Source organism: Carassius auratus, unplaced genomic scaffold, assembly GCF_003368295.1.
Source record: "Carassius auratus strain Wakin unplaced genomic scaffold, ASM336829v1 scaf_tig00000254, whole genome shotgun sequence".
NCBI classification, from domain to species: domain Eukaryota; kingdom Metazoa; phylum Chordata; class Actinopteri; order Cypriniformes; family Cyprinidae; genus Carassius; species Carassius auratus.
Genome location: NW_020523286.1, coordinates 1,660,674 through 1,688,080, shown reverse-complemented (window position 1 = coordinate 1,688,080; position 27,407 = coordinate 1,660,674). Strand labels below are relative to the sequence as shown.

At 38.3% G+C, this 27,407-nt stretch overlaps 1 protein-coding gene across 10 annotated transcripts in view; it reads right to left on the bottom strand.

The window, feature by feature from the left end:
• agrn (agrin) overlaps nucleotides 1-27,407 on the bottom strand; it is a 238,248-nt gene that overhangs the window by 31,660 nt on the left and 179,181 nt on the right. For 9 of the 10 annotated variants that reach the window (XM_026241822.1, XM_026241820.1, XM_026241830.1 and 6 more), the window contains 9 exons: nucleotides 19,994-20,136; nucleotides 19,754-19,859; nucleotides 17,775-17,873; nucleotides 16,566-16,730; nucleotides 15,787-15,930; nucleotides 14,167-14,291; nucleotides 13,967-14,072; nucleotides 6,594-6,953; nucleotides 3,190-3,315 (listed from right to left, as the gene is read on the bottom strand). In XM_026241822.1, coding sequence (XP_026097607.1) covers nucleotides 3,190-3,315; nucleotides 6,594-6,953; nucleotides 13,967-14,072; nucleotides 14,167-14,291; nucleotides 15,787-15,930; nucleotides 16,566-16,730; nucleotides 17,775-17,873; nucleotides 19,754-19,859; nucleotides 19,994-20,136 — 1,374 coding nt within the window. The remainder of the gene's footprint in view (nucleotides 1-3,189; nucleotides 3,316-6,593; nucleotides 6,954-13,966; nucleotides 14,073-14,166; nucleotides 14,292-15,786; nucleotides 15,931-16,565; nucleotides 16,731-17,774; nucleotides 17,874-19,753; nucleotides 19,860-19,993; nucleotides 20,137-27,407) is intronic. The other variant, XM_026241821.1, reaches the window with a different exon arrangement.

Genomic DNA, 27,407 nt, shown 5'->3' with positions numbered 1-27,407 from the left:
GGCCCGTTTTTACATGACAGAAATAAATAAATAATGAATAAACGACTGAAGGAGAGCGGGGAGCGGGCCCGATGCTGTGTTCTGTGCAGCATGTAATCAGCTGAACAAATTGCCCAAATCAATCATGCCGGCCAGGCTCCAGCTTGGCTGGGACCGGGATAAGCACTTGTATGATTATCGTGAAAGATAGCCGTAATTGTCTTCTAATCCCAGGAACGGGTGAGTGACAGAAGCTGGTTAAAACTGCACGATAAGGGTCTTTTTGCACAGACACACATCACCTCGTATCTGATGGGACTTTTAAAAAGGAGCAAATGGGGGAGATTTGAATGTGAAGAGAGATGGAGGGAAACAGCGATCGGATTCTAAATCGGAAACATCTGAGGACAGGAATTTCCCATGGAGCGCAAAGACATGTGGAGAAATCGGGCTTTAGATGTGGATTAAAATTAAAGTCCTGAATTCTCCACCACAATACGGTTATAGTCCATCGTTTCTGGCGTCTAGTCATTAAACTGTCCTTATCTTTGGTTACAAAGAGTCCAGATGGCTTCCTGTTGTACAATGAGCTATATAATTTTAATTTACATTTAAAGATATTTAAATTAATTCTTAACTAACATTTTAAATTTTATGCAGAGGGGTAGGGCAGAGGCATCTAAGTTTAAATCATAGGCTCAGAATTGGTCCATAGAGGAAACAGAGGAGAATAAACACATATACATATAAAAACACATACAGTGCAGTGAAAAGGTTTTTGTCCCCTTAAGGTTTTTTTCTTTTTTTTTTTGTATATTTGTCAAACATAGAAAATTCAGATTTTTTTATTACACAAAGATATTGGAAGTAAATACAAAAAGCAGTTATTAAATAATTATTTACATGTCAAAATAGTTGACATGCATCCGTCTGCAATGAGTTATAAAGCTATTTCTAAGGCTTTGGGACTCCAACAAACCACGCTCAGAGCCATTATCCGCAAATGGAGAAAACTTGGAACAGTGGTGAACCTTCCCAGGAGTGGCTGGCCTACCGAAATTACTCCAAAAGTGCAATGAAGACTCATAAAGGAGGTCCTAAAAGAACCCAGAAAAACGTCTAAAGAACTGCAGCCCTCACTTGCCTAAATTAAGATCAGTGTTCATGATTCAATAATAAGAAAGAGACTGGGCAAAAACGGCATCCATGGGAGAGTTCCAAGGTTCCCCTTGATTATCCCCAATACTTTTAGGCAAATATTCTGTGGACAATTGTGACAAATGTTGAACTTTTGGAAGGTGTGTGCTCCATTACATCTGGCGTAAAACCAACACAGCATTTCATAAAAAGAACATCATACCAACAGTCAAACATTATGGTGGCACTGTGATGTTCTGCGGCTGCTTTGCAGCTTTAGGACCTGGACGACTTCCCATAACTAATGGAGCCAAGAATTCTGCACTCTATCAGAAAATCCTGAAGGACAATGTCCGGCCGTTTGTGACCTCAAGCTCAAGCACACTTGGGTTATGCAGCAGGACAATGATCCCAAACACACCAGCAAGTCCACCTCTAAATGACTCAAGAAAAACAAAATTAAGGTTTTTGAGTAGCCAAGTCAAATCCGACTGAGATGCTGTGGCATGACCTTAAACAGTTAAAAAAAAAACTGAAAACCCTTCAATGTTGCTGAATTAAAACAATCCTGCAAAGATAAGTGGGCCAAAATTCCTCCACAGCGATGTGAAAGACTCATTGCCAGTTATTATCCCAATCGTCTCATTGCAGTTGTTGCACAAGGGTGGCACAACCAGTTATTAGATTTAGGGGGCAATTACTTTTTCACATACTGCCAGGCAGGTTTGGACAGCTTTTTTCCCCTTAATAAATGAAATCATTATTTCAAAACTGCATTTTGTATTTACTCAGGTTATCTTTGTGTAATATTTAATTTATTTTGATGATCTGAATCATTCAAGTGTGACATATGCAAACTTTCTCACAGAACTGTACATGCAAAGAAATACATATTTTAAACAAGGATTTGTTCATATATATAAATAAAGAAATCGATAATTGATTTATATTCTGAGGGCTGAAAAAAAAACAGATTACATTGCATTCAGGCAGCAGGGGGTAAACTGCGCTGTCTTCAGCCTTTCAATAAAACAGTTTGATACGAGGGGGAGTTCTCCTTAGTGCTTGAGAGACATGGGGAGAGCTCGAGCTGACAGCAGAGACTGAACGCAATGGAGATTAGGGCCCTTGCTCCCGGCCGCTGTGACACATCCCCAATAAATGGTGGGGAGTTACGAGACCTGGCTGATGGATATGAGAAGAGACGTGAGCACTTGACCTAGTGTTCCCATACAGAGAGCACCAAACATCTGCCTGCTACTGGCTGTCTGTCCTGTATTGATTAGTCTCCATTGTGTGTAATTTCTGCTCTTATAAAACAGATGGGGCTGGTGCGAGAAAAAGGTTTGTGTGTGTAGGGACGCATCTGGTCTAATGCCAGTCAGAACACATTTTGGAGAATTGGTTTATCCATTTGCTACAGCTACTGACACTGAACCTGCTCCCCCTGGATCTGGCATAAACAGGGTCCAAAAATTAACTGTGTTTAAGTTTGTTTCCTTTTGGAAAGAAATAATTAATATTAACTGTTAAGTCAAAACAAAATTAATTAATCCGTAAAAAAGTTAATGCTATAAAAAAAAAAAGAATTATGTTTTCCACAAAAATATTAAGCAGCAGTACTGTTTTCAACATTAATAATAATGTTTCTTGAGCACCAAATCAGCATATTCAAATGATTTATGAAGGATCATGTACAGTAACATTCAATACTCAAGTGATGGCTGCTTAAAATTAAACCTACAGTCTATGTATACTGTAAATGAACACAAAATTCAATTCAACAATGTATTATAAAGTCACCTGCCAACTCACTATTTTTCCAAGCACACAAAAAATCTACATCCATGAGCACACAAAATCAACCTCCATATGACATGTCTAAGATAATACATGCTCATAGACAGTAGTTTTCCCTGTTTAATGAACAACTCTGGCCCCCTCCTCCTCATCATCCTCTCAGTCTTCCAGAATAAAAAGAATAATTGCTGTTGGTGACTTAGTCATAGAGGTAGTCATACAGTTAACAAACGAACCCGTGCTGTTATTTAAGAGTGACTGGCGGGAACTTACAGGGGCAGTTTGTATTCTCAGAGCTAACAGCGGCCGTCTTTCCATCAGGACAGCAGCCGAAAGGTGTGTTGTCACAGGAAGACCGTTCTTCGGCTGTGGGAAGAGTGGTAGTTGCTACTGTTGTACCTGAAGAGAGAGATGAAGACGTCACACAAGCAGGATTTCTAGAATTTGATGCTTCTAGGCAGCAACTACTTTAAGCTGATATCTCTATGTTTGTATAATTGCAAAAAGAATTAACATGTCAAGTTGTGGAGAAGGAAAATTATGGTGTAAATAATTACAGAGGCAGACAGCTCTATGGTTGACTCTTTGATTTGCAGTAAACAATCTGCGAGTAGCTGCGAAATTACTTTTACATCTTTCTAGATGCATTCCTACTTTTTAAACTCACATTTAGTCAAATCCTAACAATAGCAAAAACTGTCTTAGTTATAGAGCCAACCTCACACCTACAAGGATATATACAGAAGATTAGCACTGTGGGTTAGAGCAAAATATCTCCTGCTTGCCAAACAAGCCATAAAGCCGTTAGATGTTCGAGGGCTCTGTGAGTATGAGAGAGGCAGCGTGTGAAAGTAGTGAGTGGTGGAAAATGACTTTTGGCGTAGAGCTGGAAAGCATCCCTGGACGTCTTTTCATCGCATCTGTGGGCAAATTTATGAGCCGCTGCCCCCGAGGTGCACGCTGGCCGCCACACTGCTTCAGCCTTACAGGCTTTTGGTTCCCTGGGAGGCAGAAAGTCATCAGAATGTCCCAAGAGATGCCTCCCACTCCAATGTCAGACAGACTTCATGTGTCCAGTGTCAAAGAGCGCTCCGGTCCAGCAGTGACAAGAGAATAAATCTGAGGCCCCGCTGCTCTCTCTTATACCAGTTCAGGCAGTTAAACAGTAAAGCTAGCATTAGCTGAATAAAAATAGCTGGTCTACTTTATGTATCGTGGTGTTGAAGGACACAAAACAAGTAAAGGGATTGAGGGATTTGTCACTTGTATGTCAACCAAGAGGCTATCGTTTTAGAGACAGCTGTATTGGAGAACAAAATTGGAGATTTGTGGCTCTTAGAGTCGATGTCCATTAGTTTGCAGAAGTGTTCAGAAGGTTGACAAAAGAACAGATCCACTTTTATTTTTTTAATGGCAAAATGGGGCAAACAAGATTAATTTTTAGAATTCATTTTTAGAACTGCAGCTTACCCTATTTCTAGCCACTTGCTATTTTGTTGCTAGAGGCAAGCATGCAACTAAGGATTATTTAAGTCTGTTAACATCATACCTTTTTTAAAATAACCAAATTAATATACTTGTAAATTGTAGGTAGCAATTGGAAATTACTCATTTTGAAAGTGTCTTTGTTCCTTTCTACCATAGTATGAGGTATAAAGTTGTAAAAGGTGTAAAAAATAACTAGCTGTGGTTCTCAACCGGTCTGACAATAATACGATGCAACCAATAATACAATAAAATATAGCTGCAAGCAGCGATTACTGGGGTTCAAGCACTTAAAGGCCTTCATGACTTCTATGCTTTCAGGGGTCTCAGCCAAAGTGAAATCAGAACACATCCATTATGGAGGATATGATGACACGCATACACACACACATACACAGAGTAATGAAAAGGTTGAACTATATTCCTTAAGACACACTATTTTACTTAATAGAGCCTGTGATGTTTAGAATTTTCTTTTAAGATTTATAGGTACTTAGGTACACTATATAAGTACCACATTTTAAATGAGCATGTTATAACAGTCCAAATGCCAGTGTTAATTTTTTTTTGATGATTGTTGATCTAGAGACTCCAGAGAAGTGTACTGCAGTTGTTTTAATGATTTTTAGCTAAAAACCTAGGACTTTTTTATTTTTTATAAAACATATCAAATATTTGAACAACTGTTGGATTGACAGCAGGGGTGGTTGAGGCAAAGTTGTTCAGAATGAGGAGATATATCATATGATATGTAGATCTAGTGTTCCTGTGAATATATTATTATTATTTATTTATTTATTTATTTTTTGATAAAGACATTTTCTATAGGAATATTGAATATTGAAGCATTTTAACTGTTATAGTGCCACCTATATCTCCATTAAACTTTTCATGCTTGTTAAGAGTCATGTCACATGTTTTCTCCAAGTTTTGAGTTTAGGTTTTATAGGCCTTTGGGTATATTTGGCCACACCTCTTTTCTTAATGACATCATTATAGCTAACCAAAGGACAAAATTCAACATTGTTTTTGATAATTATTGATCTAGAGAGTCCATAGAACTGTTCTGCAGTGGTTTGATTGAGATTAAGTGAAAAACCTAGGACTAGTTTGCAAAAGTAGGTTTTTAACATAATTGAGAATATTAAATGAACAATTTGATAGACAGCATTAGTCCCAGGAGCAGTCCCAAGTCATTTTCTATAGAAATATTATGTTTTGAGGTCTTTTTAACTGTTATAGTTCCACCTATGGTCTGATCTCCATGAAACTCCACGAAGAGATCTATCATATGATATGAAGATCTAGCGTTTGTGTGGATATATGAACATGTTCTACAATTTGAGGACATCAACTATAGTAATATCATTTTTTTTTACTCGCTTTTTTAACTGTTATAGTTTTTGTTTAGGTTTTGTTGTGCTCTTGGGTATATTTGACCATGCCCCCTTTTTTAAATGAGCCCATTATAGCTAACCAAAGGACAAAATAATAATTATTATTATTATTCTTTTTTGATAATTATTGATCTAGAGAGTCCAGAGAATATTACTGTAGTGGTTTGATCGAGATAGAAATAATTAGCAAAAGTAGGTTTTAAACATTATTTGTGAATATTTAATGAACGATTTGAAGTAGAAGAATATTAATACACAAATCTAAAAATGTGCTTGAACCCCTAAAAATAATGACAATATTTATAGAAACAGGATATAACAAAAAGTAATGTAAAATATATATATATTGGTCTAAAATGTCAACATAGGAAAGAAAACTAATTTCATGAGGTCTATGTCTTAAGCTCGGTTCCTGATTACAACAGACTGTGCAAGGAGATGAAGGAATAGTGGTTGCACCGACCTCATCTGAAATGGCCTTTAGAAGAGGCTTTCTCATAAGGTTAGGCCATGTTAAAAACTGAAGCTAGTCATTTTGGTGAATTATTCACCAAAGTGATTCCAAATTAAACCGCTCACTTAGCAGTTGGATGTCAGGTGTCAAAAGCTCTCAAATAATAATGGGCGCTGAGATAATGGGCAGTGTTAAATTGATATGCCATTACAATTCGAGTCGAGGTCATCTCAGACGCAAGGTCACTCCATACAAGGGAGAATTTCATCATCTCTTGTCATCTGTTCTTGACAATTATGCCTAAACCCCTTATGACTGAAAGATTATTGTGAATGCATTACCAAGTGGCTCTTCTCCGCTCTCCTCCATTCCGCTCACCATCTCGTCGTCCCCACTGGGCTCTCCACTGCCCGATTCGTCAAAGTCAGGGCTGGATTCCAGGGGTGGGGATGAGGTGCGGGGTGGTTTGTTGAGTGTGGTGGGGCGGTGGGTGGTGAAAGAGCTGGAGTACTTTCCTGTCTCGACCATCCTTGGTGGAGGCAGTGCCTCCACCACGAAGCTGTCCAGATCCTCGAGGATACTTGAAGTAGGGGTGGTGGTGTGGCCATGGCGTTGTTTGGTGATCTTGACGTGAGTGGTGGGAGGGGTGGTGCGGTGGGTGGTTGGGAAGGGGGTGGGTTTGGCCGTCAGCTCAATGGATTCTGGGAGAAAGCAGGAATGGAATGATGGGTAAGCATAGATGGAAATGTTTCTGTAAGCCTTCTTTCTCACCTTTGAATTCTACCTACACTCTTCCACCCATTTCTTTTTGCCATTAAAACAAACAGAAAAAGCCTCAGCATGGTTTTAGTAGGGCGCACGAGCAATGCTTTGTATGCCTCACCGATTCATATCAAAATCAGATGCATTGAAACACCGGGAATAAACCCACTCCTGCCAGCAAAAAGCATCGTGTTTCCATCATATCACTTAAGCTTCATTAAACCCCAACACCTGCAAGGAGCCCCTTTTGTAGTCAAACAACAAGGGCTTAGCCTTAAAGGATTATTTCACCCAAAAATGAACATTTTGTCATTTACTTGCACCTCATGTTGTTCCAAATTTCTATGACTCCCTTACTTCTGTGGAACATAAAAGGACAGATTTTGAATTAATGTCCTTGTCATTCTTTTTCATATGATTACAATGACTGGTGAATAAAAGTTTTGAAGTTTCAAAAAGGCAAAGTAAAATTGGTCCAAGTGACTAATATATTCTTGTCACTGAAATCGGAATTAGTTGGATTTGTGAGCAAATGATTCCGTGAACCGAATAAGCCAATTTATAGAAAAGCTGTGACTTAAAAAGTAATTCATTTTAGTCCCATAAAATCTAATGAACATGCCAAGCAGAGCTAAAGTGGATTGTCAATATTTTCAGGGAATGATGACTAAAGAGATGAAAACCAAATGTTTGTACTTAAATACAATATTTAAGTTCTATAACTATTTAAGTTCCACAGGAGTCATACAAGTTTGCAAACAAAACTAAGGTGAGTAAATGGAATTTGGTTTAACCTGTACACAAAGCTATTTTATGGCTTCAGAAGACTCCACTTTGAAAGAACCACTTTCATTATGCTTTTTTTTTTGTTGTCATTTTGAACCTACACCATGTGAATACTCATTCTCTTTCATTACATTGAAAAATAGCAGCCAGTGTATTCTTTAAACCTTACCTTTTAAAAATCACACAGGTTTGACAGAATCACCATTTTTGAATGCAATATCCCTTTAAATTACAAAATTAATCAACTGCACATGTAGAAAACCCAGGTTGCGTCACCGCATCTTTCTGATGTAATTCTTTGAGGTTTTTAAAAGCCAGGTTTTCAGCAAGCTCAACCCGACCATTACACAGGCTCTTGACCAGAAGTGTTTATACACCACTGGGTTTGAGACTGCAGAATATGGTTGATCTGTGAGAGAGTGCGCTTGTGCATGTAAGAGAGTGCCTGTAGATATGAATTATATATACATATTCAGATGTTGCCCTCCTGTAGGGAGGCTTTAATCACAGACAGCCAGAACCTCTAGTGATGAATGATTGATATAAATAGGGCAGAAAAGCAGGGTTTAGCTGCAGCTTCAAAGGAAGCTCTCACTTCATGCAGGCATCCTTCGTCGCTCCAACCACCGCAGCCTTGTCAACACTCTCGCAAACCTCTCCGATGCAGCCGCTGAGCTCAAAATTAAAAAAGACATTACCAATGCAAGAGTCTTCTTCAAAGATACATATTCATAAAGATTCAGAGGACAATAATAACCGTGGTGTGAAGATTTCACTACAATAGGGACCAGGGGATCCAAACGCCCAATCATCCGTGGCTTTGTGCTCAACTTTAACGGATCCCTCGTGTACAGGCTAACCGCGCTTGGTCGGGAACCCGATAACATGCTAGCACCGGCTCTTAATTACATGCTAATCATCTCGCATTTGAACAGCGAGTAGCTGACGAGGTGTGAAATACGATACCTTACAGAAATACTACTTCTATCAGACTGGCTGTCACAGCCTGAGCGAGAGGTAGCGAGTGTGTAGATACGCTAGCTTTGTGCGGGAGAGCACCGATGCTATCGCTGTGTGTCACGGCATGCATTTTCTTATTTCGACTCGGCTGCACCTGTCATTCAGGAGCTCAGCGTAGCATTCGCTCTGAAAAAAAAGAGAGATCCGGGGTGTGGGCTTCGAGTCGCTCGCCTCAGCTTTGGGTTTTGTGACACAAATACGCACAATGAAAGAGAGCAACTGGCAACGGGAGCAGTCAGTTCGCCTTAATCAAGTTTAACGCTCCATTTGGTTTTCAGAGAGGCAGGGTGCACAATTAGGAGACGCAAAAATCATTGTCATCTTCCGTCGCCATAGCCATATACTTACTCTTGAAAGGCTGTTATTAAGATGGCTTTCTGTCTTTTCATACAACATTGTACTCGCGTGTGTATTTTAGGCAGAAGTGAAGTTGGAAGAGACAGAGAGAGAAAAGAGTGAGAAAAGCCCAAAAAGTAGGAAATGAAAGGGGTAAAGAAGATTGTTCCAGATTCAATGTAAGTTCAACTCTATAAATAATGTGTTTAATGCAAATAGAGCACCACAGAAAATTATTTCAGTTTGTATCTCTTGTACTAATGAATCGAACTATGATTCTAGACTCAAGTCTGTCCACACTGACAACATTTTTAAGTGTAATATTTAGCTATGTGGAGCAGAATTTTGGAAAAATTTGATTTCATGTGCACAGGGCTATTTGCAATGTAGTGGTGTAATGTCTCTGAATCACTTTGTACAGCAATGGTTCCCCCAATGCTGTACAACATTTGAAGCTGCATGATTGTTACCAGTTGTTCATGATTTACTGGATAAGTATTTTCTTACTCCAATTTAATTCTATCTGAAATGATGTGACCTTTTCAGGTCTAAAAATCACATTTATAATTAGGCTACTTCATATATCTACTTTCTTGTACACAGAAGGAAAAGAAAAAGTCTTGAGGGAGTGAATTAAAACAGGAAATATCTTGATTTATAGTTGTTTTTGATCCTGGACGTTTGCTGAGGCCTCTAGTGAGTCCTGGTCACCTGGTTGAGAAGCACTGGGTAAATCAGAAAATTTACACTAATGCTCATATTGTTATTAAAACATAAATATGCTTACATAAAAAATGGGAGTAATTTGAGACGAACAGTTACTACTGTTGTAGTAGGCGTGTAAACTCCAGGTTATACGACATCATTCTTGTGGGAGGATTTTTCCCTATGTAAATAGTACATTGTAGGGTTTACCGCCTTTACAAGGTAATGAGAAAAGTTGAACGATTTTATGTAACCGCACAGACAAGTTTATTAACCTTTTTTTTTTTTTTTTAAACAGACAGTGTGTATTTTAATGTCTATGCCTTGCCCTGTAGATTTCTATTTTTAGTTTTTCTTTTTCTTTCTTTCTTTTTTTTTAACACTGAGAGATGATTTGAAATGCTTTTCTGTGGTATGACAGAGATAAATGGGTTTTGAACCCGGAAAATATTGTTTAGGACAAAAACGATAACCAAAACTAACATCTACCCCAAAAGCCGCCTGTACCATATGCTAATGCATAGACTGCCAATTTGCAGCAAGTGTACAGGTGATGACACCATATGTGAGCGCAAGGAACTGCCAAGTCTTGGACTCTTGATGAGCCAAAAGTTTCTCAGCCATTCAAGACCCTGAACGCCCCGCGTCATGTACCAAGATGTGCCACTGATTGCCTCATCTGCTGCCTGCTATGGCAACACGAGGAGTAACTCGCTCTGTGTGGCGTTTCATTGCACCATTTGTCATCAAGAAGAGTTGATGATGAGAGAGCATCAAGAGATCAGCGGGAGAAATATAGAGAGAAAGGCAGGCTTTCGGCTAATTCACATCCAGTCACACGTGAAATGAGCTTGTGATGTAACCCCTCCACCTCAGGGCTGCCGAACAGTCTGAAGCCCGGGCCACTTTACCCCACATGTCGGAGAAGAAATTAATAAATGGTACTGCTGTTGCCAGTTCCGCCCTAGGCTGGTGAAGATCCAACCTAAGCCCGCTCTTTACTTCCTCCCAGATCCCTGAATAAACCCAGAAGAGCAGCTGGATTCTCGTCATACAGGCAGGTAATGCCAAGAAACAGAGCAAGACAGAGAGGTGCTCTGGTTAATGACTACAGGGATGGATCCAATCGTCATCTCTAAACATCAGTTTGAGGGGTGTTGTGTCATAACCAGGGGCCTGTTTGATAAAACAAGTTTGCCAAATAAGCCAGATTTATTTAAGTTAGTCTGACTTATTGTTAGCTGATTTGGTTCAAAGTAACTTCAGACTAATTGAAATAAACCCAGATTATTTGGTAAACTTGGTTTATGAAACAGGCCCCAGGTCCAGAATCAATCTGCCAAATATGAGCTGTAATCAAATAACTAAAATATGTTAACGTGAATTGCTGTTCACAAAAAGAATTGACTGGATGGTGAAAATTTGTCAACTAATTATGAACAGTATGGAGTTTAGATGCCTGCTGCCAAAATCTACAAATGCAGATGATGATGATGATAACTTGCTATAACCTGAATGTTAGGATGGTATTATTTGTAATTTTATTTTATGCTAAATATACTTTAAATATACTAAAATTGGAACAACTAATTTTGTACTTAATGCATTTTAACTGTGCAGAAGTAGAGCTGAAGCCAAACTAAAGATAAGCTGCAGTATATTTGATTGTGCTTAAGTAGAACTATTAAGTATACTTTAAATATCTTGCATTTAAAGAATGATATTATTCAAAAATCATACAATCCATTCTCTTCCTCTTCTCTAAAGCAGCACAGCATGGCCTTGCCCCCTTTGTTGCGTGTTCCCGGGTGTGGGGTTTATCTGGGTTCATGACATAACGGACCTGTGAAGAAGCTCGTTGTAGACCCTAACCAGCCATTTTTGTAGGCATTAAACTGCCAGAATTTTAATAAATCTCCGTTTGCATTAAACTTTCAGCGCTGCAATTTTGCAGATTATTTATACTCAAACAGCAACATTACACACTAACTAATATTAAGTTAAGTGAAATCGCAATCAACCACCCCTTTAATTTTACTTTTTATATCACCAAAACTCAAGTGATATGTCAGTAAATATATTAATAGATCTGAACTATAATTACTATGAAATAAATCTATTTTACTTTTTTACTTTTCACTTGTTTTGTCGCTAGTGAAAAATTCACTTTTTGGTTTAGTTTTTTTACTAGAAAAAGAAAAGAGGGAATTTGAAAAAAAAATAATATTTAGTTGTTTAGCATTATCCAATAGCCTGAATGACCTCAGTGACATCAGAGAAAATGGAACAGCATTTTATAGGAAAAGCAAGTTCACATTTTGGTTAAAAATAACACTAAATGACATTATGTTGAAGGCAAAGAATGGGCGATATGCTGAACTTTTTAATATTCTGTTGGCAGAGAATCCATAAGGACCTGGTTATAGCTATGAAAAACAACGCAACAGAGTCATGTTAGATCAGGGTGCACATTTGTGGCATTAACACGTCTGACAGAGTGGCTGTATGGGCTACTGCTGAAAATGTCTGGCACCTGCCATTGGCCATGATCCAGGATTCGGCAGCTGGCAATGTCCACCACGTGCCATGGCCATCTCAGAACAGCTCCCTGCAGAACACCTTCTGACGTGAGCTGGCATAGTGCTTCTTACATACAGCCGACATGAAAGTCTTAACCTTGGCCTTCTACCAGGTCCCTTTGTCCATGCATGTACACAGCGACCGATGAATGCTAAAGAGAGTGATGCCCAACTCTCTACACAGCCTGCTCTACCAAAAGCAGGCCTCCTGACAGCATCAGCAGGCGGATTGCAGGTGCTTCCTTCAGACTGTGCAGTTAACTCTCCCTAATCCACACAGGGGTGATGCAAATCAAACAGCTCAAATGTCGCCCAGTTCCAGGGGATTCAAAGACTCCAGCCTGAAGCCAAGCAGCATGGCTCTATCTACAGGGGAGCATCTGTCAGGCAGATTTCCTGTCCCCTTGAACACCCGCCACCCACATAACCCCCCCTGCCCCACACACACATACCCATCCCACACAGTGACCCCATTCCTAAATATGGGCCATGTAGTTCGCCCTAACAAACCTTGTAAAACTGCAAACATTTATTTCCTTAATTAGTGCTTTTCTCTAGTTTTTCAGTCTTTTCACATAAACATCCTTAATGTGAACCCATGTTGTGTAATACAAGAGTTTTTCAGAGATAACTGTGGGAATTTTTATTTTATTTCTATTGTATTGTTTTTACCCATTTCTTCACTCAATTTAGTTAAAAGTGCGAAAATGCATTTTTTGACTAAATTTAATAAAACATTAAAAATAAACAATTAAAAACACATACATTTTTTTAATAATAATTCCCTGACATTTGTGACCCTGGACCACAAAACCAGTCTTAAGTCGCCGGGGTAAATTTGTAGCAATAGCCAAAAATACACTGTATGGTCAAAATTATTGATTTTTCTTTTATGCCAAAAATCATTAGGATATTAAGCAAAGATCATGTTCCATGAAGATATTTTGTACATTTCCTTATGTAAATATATTTAAAAAAAAAAATTAATTAGTAATATGCATTGCTAAGGACTTTATTTGGACAACTTTAAAGGCGATTTTCCCAGTATTTTGATTATTTTGCATCCTCAGATTCCAGATTTTCAAATACTTGTATAAGACTGGTTTTTCATACAATAAAGTTTCAAAAGTACATCAGAATTACATTCTCTGATAACATTTTGTTGAATTGGTCAAAAAAGTTGAAGTTTGAAGTTAAAAGTTGAAGCTCTTAGCAATGCATATCACTAATCAGAAATTAAGTTTTGATATATTTATGGTAGGAAATTGACAAAATATCTTCATGGAACATAATCTTTACTTAATGTCCTAATGATTCTTAGCATAAAAGAAAAATCGATAATTTGACCCATAAAATGTATCTTTGGCCATTGCTACAAATAACCGGTGCAATTTAAGATTGGTTTTGTGGTCCAGGGTCATGATTTATCATTCACACTTTCTTAGATATCTGTATGCAGTGAAAAAAAAAAAAAAAAAAAAAAAAAAACAACGCATAAGGTTTTATGTATAAGAGTCAAATCTCACCTTTGCACTGGCCTAAATGCTCCACAGTGATCTCTTTATCTTGCCTGCATGCAATGGTCCTCAGCTGGCATCTATCTGCATAGGTGACCCCATCAGAACCACATACCTGTCCACAAACATGTCCATGTCTATTATTAGAAAACAAACCTTCATCACTAGAGTAGGTGGAGAGTGTGGATCTGTGACTTATGCAAGCTCACCTTGGTCTTGTTTTTCTCATCACAATCAGGTGACGGGCACTCACAGTGAGCCTGTCCGTTCACCTCCACACATGATGCCCCGAAGTGGCACACAAGCTCATCACAGGACTTGGGTGCCTCAGGTCCTGTGGAACAGATTGACCTCTGGTTAATTCATAACTGATATTTGAACTTTTAAGGGTTTCTGAAAGCTAATGCACATGGACAAACATGTGGAAAATACCAGCATCGCAAATATATGCTGGTCATTTCATTTGGGGCTACTTGTTAATCCACTTCTGATATGAACCCTGCAACCTCCTCCACAGATATTCATCAGAAAGATGGACTTGCATCAGGAGCAGAGCCGGGACCTTGCCTGCCAAAAAAAGTCTACTCTTTACTCTGACATCAGAGCGCTGGGCTGCACTGCCTGGCCTGCAGCATTGACTGGCTTCCTCTTCTGTACTTTCATGTGGCAGCTTTAATCTGGCAGAAACGCTGCATGAACTCTATGCTGGGACTGTTGAGTTCATTAAGCTCTTCACTTCCTGTCAATAGCTGATGGTGACTTCATTCTACTCCCCATGCCAACACAGGGGGTGACATCAGGATAGCATTTCACTGTCACCCCTGGTGTGCATTTGAAGATCCAACTTTGAACTCCACTGATACAACATTTACTATAAAGTAGTTAATTATTTGGAATTTAATACATTTTTAATGTATATAATATTACACTGTAGTCTCAGCCTTTTAAGATAATTATAATAATTAATAATTTATCATTAAAATGAAATCAATTATTCAAAGAAAATAATTAAGCATGATAAATACTATTGTATTAGATACTAACAAATATTTAAAAAAATCACATAATGAAAACAGTAAATGATCATAACTGATAAATGGTCAATACTACATTTTATACAATTTAGTTTGAATTATATTATTATTATTATATTTGTTAATACTTTGAGTAAATTAATACATATAATCTATATTAAAGAGTGATAATATAAAAATGGATATTTATTTTCAGTAATTTTCGCTAAATATTACATTTAAAAGTGTTTTTAAATTATAGGGTTTTTAAGGATTAAAAACATAAAATCTGGGCATGTAATCATCCAAATCATCTCTGGCCACTCTACAGTATTAACAGAATTTAAATAATATTATTAATAACTGGTACAGATTTATTGTTAATAGATAACCCAGACCATCTCTGTTATTGTTTTAAGGATTAAAAATACAAAAAGCTGGGCATATAGTCCTCACTCTGCAGTAAATATATCAACAGACTATAAATAATATTAATAATAACTGATACGGATATATTGATAATCGATACCGCAGACCATCTAAAACATACTGCCGGATTCAAACCCACATCCTTCTGAGAACTTACCACTATGCCATGGTTCTGGCATGACACTGAAAGCCTTACATGTCAGAACAGTTTTAATTAACAAATTATATTAATTAACCAGCACTGTCATTTTTATTATTTCTACATGCAACCCAAGATTTTGAAAAACAGACCTAATTATAATTCATAAAGACACAACCTAGCTGCATCCGATCTGCAATCCTGGAGAGATCGTCTGAGCTTTGTGCTAATTAAAATCCCGGCATTACCTTTGTCACAGCCGTTGGCTCCCATCTTGCTGCCGTCAGGGCACACGTTGCATTTCATGCCCTTAACTCCAGGCTTACATGAGCACAGCCCTGACATCTGCTCACAGTCGTCACGAACCGAACCCACTCCATCACAGTTACACGCTGATGAAGAGAGAGAGGGAGAGGGCTGTCAGCCTTATCTGCTTGAACAGTTTTGATTAGATTCCTTGTCTCTTTCTCTTCAATTTCACTCTGACAAAAACATCCACACATCCGCCAAATGCATACAGGCAATCTGAAGCTGCTCCAATCTGTGACCCCACAGCTACAGCAATAGCGCTCGCTCTGTGTCAGCGACCGCAGCCTGGTGCAGTTCAGAGCGGGGTCAAGAAGCCCTGGGGTGAGAACGAACGTGGCAACAGAATGTGCTAATGCTCTAAGGACCCCTGGGACAGAGCACAAACTGTTTCAATCACGCTTATTTTTCTATCCTCGGCTTTGTAGCAGTGCACAAACACACAAATACATGCGTCAGAGCTTTACTGGTCTGTAGGCAGAACTTATAGGTCAAGCCACGTTGCACTCTCGAGCAGTTCCCATTACCCGCGGTGGCTTGGCGGCTTAACTTGAAACTTTCTTGTTTTGACAGAAATCGCATTTGAGGCCGGAAGGATAGCGCACGTTAAACGAGTAGGTTGTCACTTTGGGTTTCGGATTAGAAAGGAACATTTAACACATTTAGCATAAAATCCCCCGAAAGCAAATCACCAGGAAAGAGGGAAGAGAGGAACGCTTACGTGTGCAGCCACTCATGTTCTCTGTAACGATGCCTCGGAAGTTCCAGAATCCGGGCTCGCAGCGGTCGCACTTGAGTCCCCCGACGCCGGGTTTACAGGAGCACTGGCCCGTGGACGGGTCGCAGGTGCCGCCGTATGAGCCATAATGATTACACTGACACACACCTAAAGAAGAAATTGACACAAGTTAATAGCACGTTACTTCCATGTCACAACCAGGTGGGATGAGACAAGAAAGCATGAGCTAAACAATTGAAATTAGTCGAAACATATTTTACGTTAAATACACAGTTAAGTTATTTTTGGACTGCTGTCAGGGTTGCAAACCGCAATAACACAATGCCCATTTATCTATAATTGGCCATATTAAGAAAATAAGCATTTGGAATTGGCCAGAATTTTAAAACTGGTTCATCCCACCTTGAAAAAGTAAAAAAAAAAAAAATCCACTCACATTTTGGATAATTCTTTTTTAATACTTATTATTATGAATTGCCATGCTTAATAGTTCAAGATTTTTGTTTAAAATTGGCATTGTGGAGATAAAAATGTGTATAACATGTCAGGGTCAAGCAGAACCCTCTGCCTGGATCAAATGAACGAATACCAAGTACACACTTATTTCATTCAGCAAATATTTTACAATTGTTATGCCATCTTATTAATATTAATGATCCTATAACATCCACTTTCCACAGTTTCTACGTCCATGCTTTTATCACACAGTGTGTTCAAGATGGTTTTCAAGACCTCTACAAAACACTAAACATTAAATAATATAATGAAGTAAGATTGTGAAATATTAAGCATAACAATTATATTCTATAGTAATATTCCTGTGAGGTCAAAGCTGGATTTTCAGAACTCATTACACCAGTCTTCAGTGTCACATGACCCTTCAGAAATCATTCTAATATGCTGATAAACATTTCTTGCTATCATCAATGTTGAAAACTGTTTTTTTTTTACATGTCTTTGTTGAATAGAAAGTTCAAAAGAACAGCATGCATTTGAAATGGAATTCTTTAGTAACATTATAAAGGTCTTTACTGCCACTTTTAATCCATTGAATATGTCCTTGCTGAATAAAAATATGGAACTTCTTTTAAAAAATTTGTTTGGCCTAGCTTATGTCTGACATTTAACATGACTGAATCAAACTGCCACTGAGCTAGTTGATGGATAAGGGTTCATAGCGGTTATACGTACTAGGACACCCAGCCAGTCCAACACCAAGGGCAGTGGTCTTATTGTCTTGGCAACATCCGTAAACAGTTTCGCTACAGTGCTGGGGGGCGACGAGCTCTGCTGATATGATAGATAGAGAGAAGATACAGAGCAAACAGGGGTGGGTAGGGGAGAGAGAGAGAGAGAGAGAGAGAGAGAGACATATTGAGATCCACAGTGTTCTTAAGACAAATTAAACTAAACAATCCGAGCTGAAATGCAATTTAGTAGGACACAATAAGAATCGCTTAAGGAGCAGAGGTGGGAGAGCCTGCATCTGGCTGCCAGATAACAATTCTATTTACCATTCCTGACACCAATTCCAAATCAGGAAAAAATGATGCTATTACCAGCCGTGAAAACAAACAATAGACCTCTCGTCGAATGTCTGCTGGGTGACATTTGACACATTCTCAGGGGCCTGTTCCCTCCATTTGTTCTCGTCTCAGATAGCGCCGTTCACACCTACGAACGAAGATTTATGGACTCCGGGTTTACGGATGCAAATGCACAAGAGCGCAAATCAGGACGCGCTGATGTCAGTCCACTCTTGCTATAACCTAATTATACTATTTAAGTTTGTTGCGGTGTTTAACTATAACGTTGCACTGGAGGCAGATGGCAGGTGCCTATTTGTCTTATCTGTGCTGTCATTTTTCCCCAGTCTATCCACACTTGTTCTGTTCGAGTGCTTCTTCTCTAGGTCATTGAACTGAATGGCTGTGAGGCGGCAGGTTTGTGGTTTTCGAGTTAGAGCTAGAAGGTCTAGGCTGTCGTAAATCAGGGGGCCGTCGGCGTGAGCGTGCACATCCTGGGGTATAATAGCGATGTGTCACTGTGCCTTTTTACAGCATTTTGTGGCTCCAGAGATGGGTTTTGTCCACACCTCATTAAACTTCTCCTTTCTGCGCTGAGTCCATTATGACAAAGGTGCTTTTAATTTGATCCTTTCTTCTCATCTCACTGCGATTCTTCACCATCCTCTTTCTACACTCGTTTGTTCTACAACACGATCCTTTCTGACACCAACACGGTGCTACTAAAATCGAGGCCAATCAGCTTAGTTGTTTATTTTTATTGAAGTATTGTAGATGGTAATGGCATAGATGGGTTTTTTTTTTTTTTTTTACAGAAAATGCAATGTTTGTTTCTAAATTAAAATGTCCAAACCACATTACATAGCAAAAGTACAAAGATTATAAATATCAATTTTAGTAGCTTTTCTTTGCCCGGCCCAGCTCAGTATCTCCTCTGAGGGTCACAGTCAGCCAACAAATTGCAAGAGGCAGCTTACAGCATCCTCTGACCTTCACTGCAAGGAGACTTCAGTGCAAGGTTGTCTAGAGGTCACCGGGACCTAATTTCCAATTAGCAAAAAGCAGCAAGGTGCTCTGGAGGCCCGTCAGCTTTCAAAGGCACGGGTCAGAAACTGGGGGAGGAGAGACTGCAGCGTGCATATCAAATGCAGGGCCCGATGAGGTTTCCATTGATCTGAGCTGAGCCAATGGGAAGCAGATGCCAAAAGCTCCCCACACCGGTTGAAAGTTCTCCAAAAAGGATTTATTTTCCATGGCCTCTGAAGGAGCATGACTGATCTGGCTAGAGGGTCTGTGAGGCTCTGAAGCAGAAAACTCCGAGCTCGAGAAAACCATAGATAAAGGATGAGGGGTGCAGCGAGTGAGCGAGGGAGAGAGAGAAAGAGAGAAGAGAGATCGCGTGTGCGCACGCAAGTGGAGTCAAGCTAGACCTGAAGCCTGAGGGAATCTCACACTGCTCTGATCACAGAGCCACGCTCTTCCTCTCTCTGTGGTAGATGCTCAGGTGTGGACTACACAAGCCTCCTAAGCTCAAAGAAACACTGCATTCTGCTGCAGTGACTCCAACAACCATCCTGTCAGAGCTCCTGGAGTGTTATTCTTCAGGTGACTGAGGAAAACATAAATATTAAGGCGCTTTCTTACCTGGGCAGGGACCTTGGCTCTGGAGCAGCAAGTCTATTTGCTTCTCGCACCTGGCCTTCTTCAGCTCACACTCACTGGTGTATGTGTTCCCATCAGAGCCGCACACCTGCGAATGTTCACAGAGAGGTTAACCTGGTGCGATGAATGGATTCAACAAGATTTAGCACATGTTTTAACAAGTCAAATGCCGGGGCGGCACTCTCTTCTATTGGAAATGGCGAGGCGTGTGAATGGACATACTGGGCTTCGCAGCACTGTCTGACAGATATAGTCACACATGCAGCGGTCATCCTCCGTGTCGTCATCCCATGATCCGCCGTATCGGCGACAACGATCCTGCTCGCAGGTTTCAGATCCTGAACCTGAGCCCCCTGAACCGCAGTCTGTTGGAACACAAACAAATACCCTTTATCGATGAGAACTGTCCATAAAATGAAAATCAACCATTATACTAATTCTAACTCAAACCGTTAACGCAAACATACTATAAACAAATACAGCATTTGATTATTTAGTCTATTTATGGTTGGCTGACGCATAACTGTAAACATTTTCATTTATTTTGTCTCCATTAGTTTGTAAAAAAAATAATAATAATTCTCTGATAAATACAATTTTAAAATAAAACTCAATTGTCATACTAATTCTAACCCAAAACCCTTAAGTGTCTGGCATTTTTAAATGTGAAATTAGATTATTTAGTCCATTTATAAGTTAATGCATTCAATTTTTATCTGCATTAAAATTTTAAACGTTTTTTAACATTTTAATAATTTTTTGTCTTTGCTATTTCACGTAAAAAAAAAAAAAAGTGATAAATAAATTTTGTCCACATGCACAAACCTCAATTTACACCATATCAAATAAAAAATAAAATCACCAACACTGATCTCAGGGAGATAAACAAGCAATCTCACACGAGACCTGCGATCTGAGAGTAACAGCGGGTAAGTACTTTAGAAGTCACAAAGAGCAAAGACAAATAAGACACGCAGACACTGGGGAGCTCATGCAAACACAAATTTGCATATCAGTATGCCGCACATTGTCTTCTAATAAAATACAAATATTCCCAGGTACTCAAGCATCTTGTTTTAACTTTTGCTGCCAAGAATTAATGGACAGTGCCTGGCAAAGTATTCAGACATTCCGTGCATATGGAGCAGCGAATATTGAGATTCTTTTCACGTTGGAGTGAAGATTGAAGCAAAGGCACTGCTGGAAGAACAAGATAATGACCAGCTATGGAAATACCCAGCAACTAACAAAATAAATTAAACAAGACACCAGTGTGCCACCAGCAAAGTGTCTCCCACATATCGATTAGAAGTGAAATAACTGACAATCTGTTATCTAACACAGGAAATCAATGTAAACGGGTGTTTCACGGCCATCATGCGTGACGTCAGTAATCACACTACATTACGTCAGGTGCAATTAGTCTCGGTGTGAGTTCAGGGTTAGTTTCTCTGTGTGAAACCCCGACGGATAAATCTCGATCCTCTCCAGGATCCAAACTTTGGAGATTATGGGGGAGGAAATCGTAAGGGTTTTTCTTCATATGAGTTGCCTCATTAAACACACTCTTATCTAGGCTATTTAATTAGAATTAAAGTTCATTAGTCAACAAAGCTGACTTGTTGGAGATATAAAGCACCACTCTTTGTTACAGAGCATTACCGTTTGTTATTTTTAATGAAAGTTGCAGAGCTGTTAATAAAAAGAGTGCAAAACTTGCTACTTGATATCTATTTGCTGAGAAAAAATGTATATGTATCTATGCCTATATATATATATATATATATATATATATATATATATATATATATATATATGTACAAAATTAAAAAATATTTCAGATAACCAATATTTTTTCAACATAAATTTTGAGGTAGCTTCACAACCTTCACAACCAGTTTTAGGGTCTTTTCTCTGCAGATACTTATTTATGCAATTAATTCCAATTAATTAGCATTAGGGAAACACATAATCCGCATGTCGATCGATTTATTTAATAAGGAAAAACCAAATGCCAGTGGATGTTCTTTCCCACATCTCCACTGCGAGTTAAATGCGTTCTTTTCTTCACATGCAAAGCTAGGAAGGGCAACCTCGTGCACCCTGATGGGAAAATCGATTGTGTATAGGTGGAAATGCCACTTAGCATAAAAAAATCTCCTTAAATAGATTATGAGCCGGTCACAGTAAAGGCTAGGGGTTGGCCAGCACTGATACATCTTATCAAAAATCCACACTGACAACCTTGCAGGGTCGATACTCGTGGAGGTCATTCAATTCATTAGCCCCAGCCTGGAAACAATGAAAGCACTCGAGCCTGAAGCCCTGGCCACAGTGATACAGAGAGCAAACGCACTCACTGTGCAGACTTCAGGTTTCTGCTTCATAGAATTAGCGATCCGACACTGTGATGAAGAGATTCGGTATTTTGCTTAATGTGAGCTGAGCTGAGTTTACGCCGTAGGGCAGAGTCTTGTTAAGATCAGCCAAGAGACTCCAAGGGGAAAGAATGTAGCATTTGACTATGATTATTACAACCTTTCTCTTTTTTCACACCAGTTGCCTTTTATTATGAGACAGCAAACAGAGAAAACAGTTACAAACTGTCTGAAGCACAAAATGCTTCATGCTGCACATACTTTCACAACAAATACATTTAATAACTCAATAATAACAACAATAATATACAATAATAATAATAATATACAAAATAATATATACAAAGTTTTTGAAACAAGCATTATATAATCAGCAAACCTGAACTTATTGGATAAATGTTTTTTTATTATTATTTATTCTTAAGATGAATATCAGCATCAATACTTTTGTCTTTCTTTGTTACATGATCTTGCAGAAATCATTGTAATATTCTGATATATATATATATATATATATATATATATATATATATATATATATATATATATATATATATATATATACATGTATATATATATATATATATATATATATATATATATATATATATATATATATATATATATATATATATATATATATATATATATATATATATATACAATTCTTTGATAAATAGAAAGTTGAAAAAAACATGTTTTTGAAATATTTTAAGTGACTGATCTATGACAATCTTTTTTGAAAAATCTGTTGCAACATTATAAATGTATTTACTGTCATTATTGATTAATTTAATGCACCCTGATGAATACAATTTTTAATCTCATTCAAATGTCTATTTTGCAAAGAACCTTAAAAACAACTTGTCAAAGTTTCTGCAAAAAATATTTAGAAGTTTTTTTTTTACATGTATAATAATAATAAATGTTTCTTGAACACCAAATCAGCACATTAGAACAATTTCTGAAAGATCGCGTATAGTTGCATCATTGTTGTTGCTTCATCTATATTGATAATAAAAGATTGCTGACAAATTTATATAGCATTTTCAAGTGTTTTCTGCCAAGTCAAGAACACATTGCACAGTAAAAATGAGAAAATCTCATCTTGCAGCAGAGCTTCTACACAGCACCGTGCTGCTTATACACTCAGTGTAAATACTATAAACTGTAATTTAAGCATATAAATAAATGTCCCGCTTGCGTTTGTATATGAAACAGACCTGATACCACAAGCAATTCCAAAGCCACAAAGCAGTTTAGCACTGCAAAGACCCATTACAGTTTCAACGCACGCTCTCATCCCCTCATCAGCGATACAGTAAATAATACGCTTAAATGAACGTTTCTAAACTCTGACTCTGATAAGCCTGACCACTGAGCAGCAGCGGCAATCATTTCCATACACCAGGCTCTCCGGGCCACCTAAGTCAAATTGTGCAAGCTAAGCACAAGATGAAAGCGTTTACGTTCCCGGTTCTGTTGTGCGTTAGCAGAAAAATAAAAAACGCAACGTAAGAAGGTGAATAAATAAACCTGGTGGAGTGAGTGGATACGGGTGGGGGAGGAGGTGCTAATTAGTTTCGGTCCTTTGATGTCACTGCCACCCGCGCCGCACGCGAACCTTTCAATTAGCGAACACCAAGATGTACACATCAGCTGTCCTCAAAGCCCTTTCCCGTCTCTTTAACTCAATCATGTACTTACGGGGTCCATTTAGCCATGCGTTTTCCATTAAGACGGAGAGCTGAAGGAATAAAGAGTGAGCTAGAGTGAGAGCAAAGTGGGTAAACAGACGCAGAATAACTCCAGTAGAAAAAAACAGATGGTACCATCAAGAGTTGAAAGGTTTTTCTGGCCGATGAGGAGATAGATGACGGGGAGAGGAGAGAGATATGGGGAGAACGGGAAGAAAAAAATGTCAAGCGGGAGCGCGGCGAGGACAGTGACCTTCAGACTCAGCTGCTAGTTTGTTGCAGGTGGCTGGGATGCCTTACTGTGAATGCATAACTCCCACGAAAAGACACACACACACACACACACACACACCTTCTAAATGTCACACTTCACTTTTGGGACGCACACACAAACACACACCTTGTCTTCCTCTCTCTTCCTCTCTCTCTTTTTCATTTCTCCCCTTGAGAGTCAACATTCACATTCATCACAAGTTGTTGACCTCTGTATCTCAAACTATGAGTATACATCTACACACACACACACACACACACACACACACACACACAAACACACACACACACACACACACGCACACACACACACAAAAATAACCTTAGGCCTTCAAGATCGGCTGGATGGTTAGTTGCAGGATTGGGCAATATCTACAATTTTTACAATATCCACTTTTTTTTCAACTCGGAAGTAAGCCTATGGGTGAGACATCCGGTTCATTAGCTGCTATAAATAACGAGAAAAAACAACAACGTGCAGTAAACGGTAAAACTGTTTGCACTACAAACCATTGTGTTCATAATTAAGGTAATAAATTCAAATATTATGGTTAGACACACCAATTTTCAATATCAAGCAAAATGAATTGTTTTGTACAGCTAAAAACAGCTGGGCGCGGTTGAGACAGAAACCGAACCCATAGAATTTAGAATTTACAAATTGCTGCCCCATTTTTACCTTCAAAATGTCTCACATTATCACAGTTTATTTGCAATAGTTTAGAAAATGGTAATAAAATATGATAAGAACTCAAGAGTTAAACTGTGTCAGAACAAAATCATCTTGATAATGTCAGTGTCGAGGGACGAGGGATGTGGGAACGAGCGAGGCTGGTGGAGTGATTGGGAAATGAGCGACACCTGCAATCCACCACTGGTCTCGAGTCCCACAGAGGAGATGGAAGGATATAAAACTGGAGCGACGACAGTGAAGGATGAGAGAGGACCAGGCCTGGGCTTTTAGTTGTGTTTGCTATTTATTTGTGCGCATCAGTCGTCCGTGAGGGGCTGATGTGCTGTTTTGTGTTTATTTTTGAATTATTAAAGTTTAATTTGATTGTCCGCCGGTTCCCGCCTCCTTTCGGATGAATATGAAGGTTTTATTATTACAGTCAGATAACTTTGATAGAAAGATATGTAATGACTTAGTTTGATTAGCTGTTAACTTATTATATAATACCAATTTAGGGCAACCTATTACCAAGCTATGCTTTATTTTGTTCAGTCTGTGGTGTAAAAAGTTTGCATTAGCAATTAAAGAAAAACATGGTTAGGTCAAAGTGGCTGAATAATATTGGGTAAATTGATCACTTAAATTTTCTTTTTTTTTTGTTAATCAATTTTCCTGGTAGTGCAATATATGGAGAATCTTTGGTAGAATATGTCAAGATTACTTCATAGAATGTAAGTCATATAGGTCTGGAGGGAAATGAGGTTGATTCAATTGTGACAACATATTCATTTTTGGGTAAACTGTTCTTTTAAGACAAAGCATCTTCAGATTTAAACTTCATCAGTTCAAACTGATTCAGCAATTCATTTGTGCTCAGAAATGTTCATGCAAATTTCATAAAATATTCATATTTTATTCATAAATACAGTATATGTAGATAAATGTTTCTTATTATTACAATGTATTGTTCTAGTAGCAAACATTAATAAAAAAGATTGCATTTTTTGTTGTCTGTTAATTTCTATGAAGAACACTATGGAAAATATGCCTGTGTAATATTATCCCTTTTAGATATTTGCATATTTTATTTATGTGTAGATACATTTACTAGATATACTGTGTTTTAAAATTATTTAAAAATAATAACAATAATTCAGTTGGCTACAATGGCTTGTTTTCTTTTATAAATGAACAAAACAATTAACAATATATATAAATACTAAAAAAAGTTACCTTTTTAAGCTATAAATCTCAGCCCTAGTTGGTTGTTTTCTGTTTACTTGTGATTTGTCTCCTGTAGATGGGCTTTACTGAAAGTCCTGGACAGTAGCTTAGAGTAATCGTAATGCTGCCAACATAAAGAGCAATAGGGCATCCTGACAGCCTGCAGAAGTTCTTTATGAGAAGATACTTGTGTGTAACGGATGACTGCACGCTCTCTCCTGTTTGCCCTCTCCCAAACTCTCTTCCTGTGGGTGTACTGATGCTTTATATGCTATTATGTTGCTATTTCCAATGCATAATCCTATTTAGTAAACGTATATTCAATTAAAAGCGGGCCTCTGCCCCAAGGTGATGCTCGGTTCTCCCATTTCGCTTTGTCTGTGTCTACAATGAGGCTGACTTCAGACTAGCAGAGTGTGAAATTAAACAGGTGATAAATTCACCACTACGGCCAGACGCAGGGAACACTGTCATTTTTCATTACCTCCAAATAAAAGAGTGAGAGAACACTGCCATTTCTTTCTTATGACTAATGAACATGCGTATTGAAGCCAGGTCTAAACAAATGAATAAACCATGTCTGTGTAAATAAACAGCCCCTTTGGCCCCTCTGAGAAAATGTTTTACTTTGACACTATATTTTGTGCCCACGACCACAAAACCGTATCGGCCATCACACAAATGGAGCGTGGTGTTTGAAAGCTAAATGTAAGACAGACAAAACAGCTCTGTTGTCGTCAACTTAAAATCTCTGTTCACTATTCTTCTAAATACAAAGAGCTGCCGGCTGATGTGTTTTAGCCGCTGCAGTGTTGCATCACTAGTCTAGAGAAGAAATGGTCAAAGCAGGTGTCACTGGCCTCTGGGCAGGATCTATTGACCGGACCCAGATCCTGCAGCCTTTAACAGCAACTCGTTCGCAGCTTACAGAGCTGGAAAAAAAGGTCTGATGGGACTTAGAGGGAAAAAATGACTGATTTTTTTTACTGCCAAATAGCCTGCTGGGAATGACTTAAGTGAGATATTACATCAAGACTATACAGAGACATGGTAGGGTACATTATAGTTTATTATATACAAAGCTGGCTAGAGTACTTTGTAGATTAAATTGTAGTCTGTTACTGATTTCAAATTACATGACAAAAATAGTAGTTTGTAATGTAATCCATTGCATTACACATTTTAGGTAATATAAGACTACTTTTAGATTATTTTTAGATTACTTCTTATTTGTAATATTGAATTAAATAGGACAATCTTGTACCATGTTGATATAAAAATACAAAGAGTAAGAAAATGTATTACATTTGTTGTAATTAAGAACATGGAGTGCATCAAACGTTACATTACATCAAGGTTTCCCAAAGTAGGGGTTTGTAACTGCAGCAGAT